General features: G+C 40.2%; 1 protein-coding gene across 1 annotated transcript; it reads right to left on the minus strand.

Moving 5' to 3' along the window:
• Window positions 1-789: 789 nt before the first annotated feature.
• Window positions 790-12258, minus strand: P2RY4 (pyrimidinergic receptor P2Y4). The gene is made up of 2 exons (XM_073556119.1): window positions 12023-12258; window positions 790-3098 (listed from the first exon to the last, which is right to left on the minus strand). Exon 2 carries the CDS (start codon window positions 3041-3043, stop codon window positions 1466-1468), a length of 1578 nt encoding a protein of 525 aa, XP_073412220.1. The 5' UTR covers window positions 3044-3098; window positions 12023-12258; the 3' UTR covers window positions 790-1465.
• Window positions 12259-12473: the final 215 nt, after the last annotated feature.

The following is a 12473-nucleotide window of genomic DNA, read 5'->3' on the forward strand; positions in this document are numbered from 1 at the left end:
GTTCTTTTACTGTTTAGTAAAGCACTCAGTGCACCCTTAAATATTTAGTGAGGCACTACAAATGTATTTCATGTGGTATCCAGTAGTGTTGCTAGGGTCAGAAAAGATTAGGGGCCCAAGCTCCATGACATACTGTATACTCCTATCGCCCTTTCCCCATTACAAAAAATGTAAAACCATAAATAACACAGTGATAACTCTCAGTATGGGTATAAACGCACATATAAATCCCAGCAGAGGATGACTAGTTCACTCCCCTTGAGTGACACACACATAAGGTGAGACCTGTTGCTTTTTAAAGGGGCTATACAATGTTGTAGGGGACTTAGCCCTTAAAGCACCCTTACTAGCACTCTGTTACTGGTACAGTGTCTGAGAAAATAACTTTTAATTCATATACAGATGAGGGTCCTTCCGCTGCTTTTGATTGACAGTGCACTCATCCCAGAGTGAGCACTGTCTTAATGCACTTTTTGATGATCAAAGCCAAGTGATACAGATTACCAAAAATCCGGTCTGCCCGTCACTAACTGTAAACACTGTATCAACCTCAGACTGGGAGCTGTGGTAAGGGGCAATGGCCGCACCCTTGTGCTGACCCGTTACATGCCCAGCAACTTTATCCCATGCAGTTTCCTTTTGGCCACGTCACATCTGTCACTGGCTACTCCAATAAAGAGCATAGATTCGAGAAAATAAAAATACATGTATCTCAGAACGTTAATCTGGCTGCTATCCAATCCGGTTCATTAGAAATGTTTAACTCAAAAACAAAATGACAAGCTGATATAATAGGAAAAAAATATGTTTTAATATATTTTATGTGCTAAGTGGGAAGTTTACTGCATTTTAGGGGAACCTGTCTTCTTCAAAAACATTACTTACCTGCAGATATAATGGTAATCTGCAGTAAAGAGAGTTTACATCACATCTGGCTGGTTTACTGAAGCAGCAGCTACAGGGAGAAAATGAAGTTATATTCTCCGTGTGTCCTCTCACTTTCAGTCATTGGGGGTGGAGCAGGTAGCACTTATAATCACCGCTCACTCTCCGGCACATTGATTGACAACCTGCTCTGCACACATACGCTGCGAAGCAGGATGTCAGTCAAGATATAGAGGAATTGATTACAGCCACACTCTCTGTATAGTGAGCAGTCACTGTTACAGCTCCCTACACCGCCCCATAACTAGAAGCGAGTGGCTACAAGAAGAACATAACTTCATTTTCTCCCTGCATCGGCCCTTCCAATAAACCAGGCTAGCATCATTTTAATGCTATTTACCTACAAATTACAGCAATATCTGCAACTAAATAGCATTTCTGGGCATGTCAGGATCCCTTTATTGTGTGTTATTAAGAACATTGACAATAATCCAGTATGAAAATCTAATGTTCAGCTCCTGATGAAGCCATCAGCGCAGTAGACTTCTCTTTTTTACTGTTCCTATGATGTTACTTTTATTTAGATATTTGGGAGGCTTTGCAATGTCCTCTCCCGAGCGGTGTTTAGTAAGTTCCAGGAGGAGCTGCTGTCTACTTCATATGAGTTCTCCTCCAGAACTTTTTGATTTGGCTTCTCCATTTCTCTCATTCTTCTAAAACTCCTTCGTCCCCAGCATTCTCCAGTGCTGTTCTTCCTCCCTGACTTTAGTTCAGGTTGGTCCCAGTGAACTTCAATATTAATCTCCTGGCAGTGTATCACACTAATGCTTTCCATACATTCGCTTCTGTCTTTCTGGTGGTCGCTCTGATTATCTCCTGCTGTAGTGAGTACAGCATACGTTCTACTCTCGGTGTCTTTCTCTATGTTGTCTCTTTGGTTTTTATTTGTCTCCGGTTTTTCCAAGCTTTCCTTTCTTCTATGCTTATTACTGTTCTTTTGTACACTTTTCCCCTCTTCTGACTCAGTTACTTGCCCCTCTCCTTCCCTAACAGCCAAGAGATTGCCCAGGCTGCCATTGTCTCTAGTGTCCTTAGCGGAGATAATGGCCAGACTGGTCCGTTTTCTGCTTGGCATGGGCTCCGACTGTCTTATGCAGAGTCTTCGTAAACACGAACATGAAAGTTTTGTCATAGCCGCGGTCAGTCTCCTCTGATAATTATCACTGGCCATGAAGTACAAGACTGGGTCAAAGCAGCTATTGGCACTGGCCAAGGGTCGAGTTATCTTGTATACCACATTTATCACATTGAGTAGTTGACAATTTGCATCCAGTAGTCGAAAATAATAATACAATGTACGGGTAATATGAAATGGCAGGAAACAAATGACAAATACTGTAAGGACCACAGCAATGGTTTTTATGGATTTTTTCTTGTAGGAGGGCAATGTCCTGCGAGAGCCACTTTCTACTGGTTTCATCAACTCTCGAGCCATGAGGCCATAACAGATGGCAATCACAAGGCACGGTACTCCAAAGAGAAGGCTCATAACCGCCGTGCTGTACTCAACATAGTTCTCAAAGTCCTCAGGCCTTGTTGTGTCATGGCATATCGTGTCATTACCATTAGGACTGACAGTAACAAAAATGAGATTAGGCACCAGACAGGCACTTACTGAGAACCATACCCCGACACACAACATATGAGCGTATTTAGCCTTCATTCTCTGCAGAGAAAATAGCGGGTGACAGACACCCATGTATCGGTGAACGCTGATACAGGTGAGGAACAGGATACTGCAGTACAAGTTTGTGTAGAACAGGAAGCGGACAATCTTGCATGAAGACTCCCCAAAGGGCCAATTATTACGATCAGCATAGTAATGGATCAGTGTAGGCAATGAGAGCAGATACAGTGTGTCAGAGAGGGCTAGATGAAACATATAAACTGTTGTAGGGCTCCATGGGCGCATCTTTGCAAAAAAAATCCATATTGCTGTAAGATTTAATGGCAAACCCAATATAAAGACGGCACTGTAAGACACCGGCAGCAAGAGAAACTTAAATTCTTCATTAAAAACACAGGGTTCTACTGTCTGATTAGATTCGTTCTGTGGAAAGATCGGCGAGATAGGCGTAGGTGTGTAGAAATGATCCATTATATCAAGTGGCGATGGAGAGTAATTTCATGACAAGCGTAAAAATGTTCTGATCCTGAAAGAGAAACAGAAAAATTCAGTTCATTTTTACACATGATGGGGCAATGCTAAGACTTCATTCAGACATCCATTCATCACATATAGTATAAACGTCCGTGTTTTTTTAAGATCACGCGTTAGTTAAAAAAATCATGGAGACATGTCCGGTTTTGATCTGAGTCATGGATCAAAATCTCCCATAAAAATATATGGGTCCAGAAAATCACTAGCGGCTCCAGTTAGGAAGAGGTGAAGCAAACCAGGCAAACTTTTACGCTAGAATTCTGGTGTAAAAATTTTTGAAAAGTTGCAACATTTTTGAGCAACTTTGAGTTCTGGAAAGATTTAGCAACTTTTGCCATTTTCACACCAGTTTCTCTCAACTGTGACAAAATAGGCATAGCTGGGGCAGAATGGGGGAGCGGCAGGGCGCGACGCCACAACTCCTCTAATTCATGATGAGTTGTAGAATGTTCTACGCCAGAAAGCTTACTCCAGTCAGGAAATGGAGTAGTATTTGTATGACGGCAAACAGAGAAGCAGACCACTCTTCAGGTACAGAATTAGGGGAAGCAGATAGTAGGTAAATAATGTAGGTTGAGAAAAAGTGGGGTGAATGCAGGAAAAGTCATACAATAGTGCAAGTGCAATAATTAAGATAAAATGACAAGACCCCTCCTATGTATGGAGTGTACCAGGTTAGGTTTTCATTACCTGCAAGATCTTAGTAGACAGAGCACCTGTGTCCTTAACCCTGTGTATACCAGACTGAAACTTGTACTATAATTATAAGTTATTTTATAGTATTCATCATATTAAATATTTAAAGGGAACCTGTCACCATAAAAAATGCTATTAACCTGCAGATATGGGGTTAATCTACAAATTTATGCGTTAGTAACCTGCGCGACGGCTGTGCCACCAGCTCTTGCTTGAGAAGTCCTCTACACATAAGGGGCAGAATAAATACCCAACTTAGCCATTGGATTTTTTTTTGTTTTTTGCTGTCCCATCTGACAGCAGAATAATGTAGAGCCAGAAACCCTGATTCCAGCAATATATCATTTATTGGGCGGCTTGCTGCAGATTTGATAAAATCACTGTTTTCTCTGCTACAGATCTACCAGTCCTCTGAATGCTGAGCCCTGTATAACCCCGCCCTCACTAGTGATTGGCAGCTCTCTGTGTACAGAAAGCTGCCATGGGGGAGGGGTTATAGAGAGCTCATGAATATGGAGGAAACATGGCAGCAGGTTTACCAGTCCTCTAGTGATAATCTAGTGCTGACAAAACAGTGATTTTATCAAAACTATAGTAAACAGCCCAGTAAAAGATTCATCACTGGAATCAGGCTTTCTGTCTCTTTATTACCGTATGTTGCGCTCATAATGGTTGCCTAAGACGTGGTAACAGATTAACTTTAAACATAGGTCAAAAGCTTAAATATAAGATGATGTGTGATCATCATCATCATGTGTTCTATGAGAAAGAGCAGAATGATTTGAACACAACTATTACCATTGAATGTGGCTCATAAGCTAAAATCATTTTGGAATCTTCACTTTTTAGAGAAATATATCAAAAACTTTTATTAGTGGGTGGTCGGCTGCTGGGAATCAATTGATCACCTCTCTTGATGTGCAATTAGAGAGTACAAATACTATATTCTGCTATTTTCTCCAGATCTCATTGATGGTCTCCAAAAAGCAGTTTGTGTTACATTATTTTCACAATAAAATGTCAATAAAATTACAGTATATAGCAAAATCTCATTTAAGATCCTACAGTACTATCCTAATGCAGTCCTAATACAGCGTAACTGTCCTAATTTATTAATGTATATTTTATTTAAAGGATCATCACAGAAAACACCTTATTATGCCTTGAATCATAGAATGGTAGAGTTGGAAGGGACCTCCTGGGACATTGTGTCCAACCTCCTTCTAAATGCAGGATTCATTAAACCATCCCAGACAGATGTCTGTCCAGCCTCTGTTTGAAGGTTTTCATTGAAGGAAAACTCCCCACATCTTGTGGCAGCCTGTTCCACTCATTGATCACCCTCACTGTCAAAAAGTTTTTTCTAATATCTAATCTGTATCTTCTCTCTTTCAGTTTCATCACATTGCTTCTCATTTTTCCATGTGAAAATAGGAATAAGGATGATCCATGTACACTGTGACAGCCCTTGAGATATTTTTAGACAGATATTAAGTTTAATCTTAGCCTTCTTTCCCAGATCCTTTAACCGTTTCTCGTAGGACATGCTTTGCAGTCAGCTCACCATCCTGGTAGCTCTTCTCTGAACTTGCTCTGTCTTTTTTAAAATGTAGTGCCCAGAACTGGACACAGTATTCCAGATGAACCCTTACCAAGGAGGAGTAGAGAGGAATAATTACTTCATGTGATCTAAACTCTAGGTTTCACTTAATATATCCAAGAACTGTGTTTGCCTTTTTTTGCTGCTGCATCATACTGTTCACTCATGTGCAGTCTGTGATCTATTAGTATACCCAAGTCTTTTTCACATGTGATGTTGCTTAGTTCTATTCCTCCCATTCTTTAGATGTAATTTTTGTTTTTTTTGCCCACATGTAGTACAGTGCAGATTGTGCAAGTCTCCAGGGGTGATGCATGGCTTGGCAATTCAAAGAGCTCCAATCATCTGGGGGCATTCACCTGTTACCAATGCTGAGCCTTATATTACATTTTCCATAAAATTAGGCAATTTGTCAGATGAAGGTCTCAAATTAAAGTCCAAAATGTTATGTTTTGTACTACATTATAAAGTCTTGAAATCCTTTCATTCATTATCTGGAGTGCAGGGTCCCATTTCTTTATATCAGCAATTCAAAGGTTTTCAAAGAGAGCCTTTCTGCCATACTCGACCCCTAAGGTATTGTACTAGCCGTATCACAGAATTTCATTAGCCCAGATTGTTCCTCCAATCAACATGCTGATTATAGAGATTGTCACTGTTTATTTCTTATTCTGTGGGGTTTTTGTTACTAGTAGACGCTTTGTTTGGATACCATTTATGGATGAATTAGTTTGCAAATTAGGGCTTAAGCAGATGCTTAGACTAAACAGAGGTCTTAATTATAATTATTTTTTTGTAGCCAGGGCCAAAGTAAAATATTTGCTTTGCTTTTAAATAGTGTTGATGCAAAGGAATAGTACTATATTGTGCAGTCGGTCACGTTCACTACTGGTAGTTGTCCATCATCCGTAAATTTAGATTTTATGATTTTAAAATGGGGACTTAAGTACTTTTTCCGTAATGTGCAATAGATGCAACTGGGGCCTTTTTTTTTACCATGGAGGTGTTGTTAAAGCTTTGGGCTAATAATTAGCATTTTATATTTCCTTGAAGATGCTGCTGTTGTCCATTCAATACATAGCTCCTTTGCAGTACAGCTAATACATCCGAAGCTGCTCCACACCAAAGCATGTTCTATAAAGACAATGAACCAGCAGGGGCTGCTGAGAGATGTGACCTCATGCAGTTTCAGTACAGAAAATACTAGAATATTGAATGCAGTCTGCAAGTGAAGCAGATTTGTGATGGGCAGCAGGTAATTCAGGATCAGTGCGTGCAATTTAGTAAAGTAGGTTTTAAAGAAGAAAAAAATATATTATAAGGCTAAAGAGGGTCTGTCACGAAAACAAAATGGCCTGAACTTACTTTTACATTATTCTCTCTGTTCCTATAAGTATTTTTTTTTTAAATCCGCCATACAGTTCCAGAGATTTGGGCATTTTCATTTAGTGCCAATCTTACAAGGAGTGTGGCTCACAGGGATTCTCTGGGGGTGCCACATTGCTTTGGGACAAACTATAAAAATTAATCACTATATAAAAAAAGTCAATTTCCCTGGAACAGTTTGGCAAATTTGATAACAAATAAAAAAATAAAATAAAAATAGAATAGTCAGGCTGTGTGCACACGATGCAGATTTGCAGCGGATCCGCAGCGGATTTTACCTCGCAGAAACGTTGCATTTCTGCATTGTGATGTACAGTAGCCTTAAAATCAATCTAAAAAAAAAACGCTGTGCAGACGCTGCGGATTTTTCCGCGCGGTTTTCCCGCGGTACAAAATCCGCAGCATGTTACTTCTTTTGTGCGGTTTTCCATCTCCCCTGTCACCAAATCCGCAGGGGGGAAAACCGCACAAAAACCGCATGAAAAATGGAAGAAATCCGCAGGGGGAAAACCGCGATGGAAAACCGCACAAGAACCGCATGAAAACCGCATGAAAAATGGAAGAAATCCGCAAAAAAAAATGCAGGTCATTTGACCTGCGGATTTCTTCCATTCTGCGCGGAAAAATCCGCAGGGCCAAAAAGTACGTGTGCACTCACCCTTAGAGGAACACCGGACGTAAAACGAGCAAAATGTGCACTTTATGATATACAGTGGGGCAAAAAAGTATTTAGTCAGTCAGCAATAGTGCAAGTTCCACCACTTAAAAAGATGAGAGGCGTCTGTAATTTACATCATAGGTAGACCTCAACTATGGGAGACAAACTGAGAAAAAAAAATCCAGAAAATCACATTGTCTGTTTTTTTTTCATTTTATTTGCATATTATGGTGGAAAATAAGTATTTGGTCAGAAACAAGCAATCAAGATTTCTGGCTCTCACAGACCTGTAACTTCTTCTTTAAGAGTCTCCGCTTTCCTCCACTCATTACCTGTAGTAATGGCACCTGTTTAAACTTGTTATCAGTATAAAAAGACACCTGTGCACACCCTCTAACAGTCTGACTCCAAACTCCACTATGGTGAAGACCAAAGAGCTGTCAAAGGACACCAGAAACAAAATTGTTGCCCTGCACCAGGCTGGGAAGACTGAATCTGCAATAGCCAACCAGCTTGGAGTGAAGAAATCAACTGTGGGAGCAATAATTAGAAAATGGAAGACATACAAGACCACTGATAATCTCCCTCGATCTGGTGCTCCACGCAAAATCCCACCCCGTGGGGTCAGAATGATCACAAGAACGGTGAGCAAAAATCCCAGAACCACGCGGGGGGACCTAGTGAATGAACTGCAGAGAGCTGGGACCAATGTAACAAGGCCTACCATAAGTAACACACTACGCCACCATGGACTCAGATCCTGCAGTGCCAGACGTGTCCCACTGCTTAAGCCTGTACATGTCCGGGCCCGTCTGAAGTTTGCTAGAGAGCATTTGGATGATCCAGAGGAGTTTTGGGAGAATGTCCTATGGTCTGATGAAACCAAACTGGAACTGTTTGGTAGAAACACAACTTGTCGTGTTTGGAGGAAAAAGAATACTGAGTTGCATCCATCAAACACCATACCTACTGTAAAGCATGGTGGTGGAAACATCATGCTTTGGGGCTGTTTCTCTGCAAAGGGGCCAGGACGACTGATCCGGGTACATGAAAGAATGAATGGGGCCATGTATCGTGAGATTTTGAGTGCAAACCTCCTTCCATCAGCAAGGGCATTGAAGATGAAACGTGGCTGGGTCTTTCAACATGACAATGATCCAAAGCACACCGCCAGGGCAACAAAGGAGTGGCTTCGTAAGAAGCATTTCAAGGTCCTGGAGTGGCCTAGCCAGTCTCCAGATCTCAACCCTATAGAAAACCTTTGGAGGGAGTTGAAAGTCCGTGTTGCCAAGCGAAAAGCCAAAAACATCACTGCTCTAGAGGAGATCTGCATGGAGGAATGGGCCAACATACCAACAACAGTGTGTGGCAACCTTGTGAAGACTTACAGAAAACGTTTGACCTCTGTCATTGCCAACAAAGGATATATCACAAAGTATTGAGATGAAATTTTGTTTCTGACCAAATACTTATTTTCCACCATAATATGCAAATAAAATGAAAAAAATACAGACAATGTGATTTTCTGGATTTTTTTTTCTCAGTTTGTCTCCCATAGTTGAGGTCTACCTATGATGTAAATTACAGACGCCTCTCATCTTTTTAAGTGGTGGAACTTGCACTATTGCTGACTGACTAAATACTTTTTTGCCCCACTGTAAATGTGAAATTACCTTGCCATACCACAATTTCTACCATCCTCCAGTGCAAAATTCTTCTTGTCATTTTGCTCAAAAAAATTGTCCATCAGGGTTGCCACATGCCTAGAAATTAGAGGACAGACCGTAAATATAGAACACTTTTTTTCTTGTTCATAACAATTTTTTAAGGTGTCTGTGATTTTTTTTTTCTTTTGAAGCTGAAAAAACTTATACAAATTATTTTAACTGTAATTATCATCAATTTAAAATTGAGAGTGAATGCAGCTAATGTCTTTCTATCAGAATTATGGACTGGAGAGATGGATCACTTGTATTCATAGTGAATTATTATGGTTTTCCATTGTCTCCGTAAAAAAAATTGTGGCTGTCTGGGATTTTTTGATAAACTGTCCAGAAAAAATAAACAGTCAAGTTTGTGCACTTAGAGGAACATGTCCAAACTGAGGCATGCAACTAGACCGATACACAATTATGCCGTGTATAAAAGCATTATGGTGGAAATAATTCTCTGAGGAAAAAAGAGAATCTTTCCCATTACATAATGACGGAAATGTTCTGGCGATAAGAACACAGTTCAGAGAGTGAGCAGCGGTTACTGATTTACATCCCATTTTATGTTCCTAACACAATCCATCAACAGCTGGAAGCCAGTATGGACGTCTTTTGGCTTCAGCGACAGCTTCTGTATGTGCCTTCTTCTTATACTAACAAGGATGCTTTTCTTTTATTCTGTATGCATAGGAGGACAGAGGTCAGGAGCATATAAGAAATGACCCTATCGTGATGCTATCAGCTATGTCTTCCAGTGCCAGATATTATGTAAAGCCAGATGGGCACAGCTGTTGGGATTAGTTCCATTGCCTATGAGGAGCAGACTGGTTACAGAGCTCTGTGTAATGTACGGCTGTGCACCGATGTTGTAGTTTTCCCTATGAAGGAAAATTACAACCTCTCTTACTCTGCAGGGCTCCGTATGAAGGTGTTTGCACCACTACAGAAGCCTTATCATTGCTCCCTACAAATACATATAATACAGCTGTGTGATTAAGACCTTCGTCAGACCTGTGTGCTGCAAAAACTGCCCTGGTCGCTAAGACCTGTTTCACACTTCCGTTTTTGCAAAATTCTTTGTTAAACAATGCGTGGGCTTCCCATTGCCCTATATTGGTGGCGAGTGGGTTAATCTAACAAAGGGTTAATGTCACCAATCGATAGTAAGGTGACATTAACCCTTTGTTAGATTAACCCATTCGCCACCGCTACAGGGCAATGGGAAGCCCAAGCATTTTGTAACAACGAATTAACCCCTTAAAATAAAAACTACAACTCCCAAATTTTGCACACAAACCCTCATCTAATTAATAGTCAGGGACATATAAAAAAACATGAAATGAAATGCTTTACTGAATGTAAACCATGTGTCATTTGATGTCGGGTTGGTGAATGATTTCATAGAAGCCGGCAAGTTAATTAGCGGCTATTCTGCTATGAAGAAATCTGTGAAGTACAAATATATATATAAGTTTGTAACAATGACATGTATGTATATATATATATGTATTCTATGTGTCTATATCTATTCTTTCGTTTGTGTTATAAAACCTGTCATAGGGCTCCATTATATGTCCATTTTGCAAGCCTGCGAGAAAATCTCACAATACGGATTACATACGGATTACATACGGATGCTTACATGCGCAAAATACGCGACCACACCTGGCTTACGGATGACATACGGAGCACTATTTAGGGGTCATTCATCCGTATTACGCCTGTAAACTACGGACCGTATTTTGCGCCGGTTAGTGTGACCCCGGCCTCACCAAATTTATTTTTTATTTTTTGGGGGCAGTGACTCAAAAAATCATAGACAACTTTTTACTGATACAATAGATGACTGTAGTGAACCATTAATAGAAGCGATACATATCTACAGACCACAAATCCTATATGAAGACGTGAACTGTAAAAGGGTGATAAATGTTGGCATAAAAGTCTCTCCAGCTTCAAAAAAAATAAAGCACAAGCACATCAATTTTTTTTACGACAAGCTAGAAAAGTACCTTATTTTTACGGACTGTCCAGGAATATATAACCAGTTGGCCACCTTATCTACCTGGTAGATATACAAAAATATCTCACGAGGACACAAATATGTTTTTAACCAACTTTATAGTTTGGTTGTAGTACAGTAAATGTGCTGTGAATATACACTAATACATAGAGTAGCTGTACAATGTCTACCTCCATCCCAACAAATCCTGATGGATGCAAAATGATATATTGGAGTTCCAATGTCTCTGACGGGAAGAACAGAACTAAGAATTGCAATATTCTTCCCAATAAAAATAATAGAAGCTCAGCAAAACCGCCTTTTAGGAAAAGCTGTATCTCACAAAATATTTAATGAAATACATATCCTGAGTTGTCACTGTCCTTCCCGAAAAGTCCAATATGACAAATGTGCCCAGTTATGCAGAGCAGCTCCTCATATTGCTGGATGATAAGGCATTCTCCTTGTTCGGGAGCCTATGAAAGTAATATTTGTGTGATGGCGTATCTAACACTGTCCATGTAAAATGTAAACCATTCAATATTATAAGCAAGCATTGTTAATTTTAATAATATGATCAAATGTCATTAACTCTTTACTGAATGCTAAGAATAAATGGCCAGTGTATTCTGCATAACTTGCAATCAACATTGTGTTTCCTAATATTGTTAAATAAATTATGTCTGGTAAAGTTCCTAACAATTATACTGAATTCAGGTCACTGAGCGCTGGCAGTACATGGGTGTAATCATAATGTATATGGACATCCCCATCCGTAGGTGTGATCATTATGTTTTTGGACATCCCCATCCGTGTGGTCCTCCGCAAGCAGCATTGGTGCAGATCTATCACGTAGGCTTACCTGTGAGTGTGACCTGGAGTGTCCGCTTTACTTCCCATCATTTTTATGGTCCGCTCTTCACAAACATTGCAGCTTCAGTCAATCAGCTTTAGAAATCTGATATGTTCCCTGTTGAGTTTTTCTCGGTAAAGATAATATTGGCGCACAACCGGCTCAATGGGAAACTGATGTTCTATCCATGAGACGTCTTCTCTTCACATGTGCTCAGTATCTAGGTCTCCTCTAGTGTCTGCTCCTGTGTTTCTACATGAAGACATTCTTGTGAAGCTCACAGTGATGTCACCAGGGGTGGGATAAACAGTTATTGGGGGCAGGGGAAGGGACAGGGTAATGCTTGGGTAGATCACAACAGATACAAGCTCAGAAAACCACAGAGTTGTGTGCAGGAATGTAGGCAAAAACACTATTTATTGAAAAAGGCATGTTTAACGTGTTCTAAAGTTTACTTTTT

This window comes from Dendrobates tinctorius, unplaced genomic scaffold (assembly GCF_039654945.1).
Source record: "Dendrobates tinctorius isolate UK_male_01 unplaced genomic scaffold, ASM3965494v1 ptg000231l, whole genome shotgun sequence".
NCBI classification, from domain to species: Eukaryota; Metazoa; Chordata; class Amphibia; order Anura; family Dendrobatidae; genus Dendrobates; species Dendrobates tinctorius.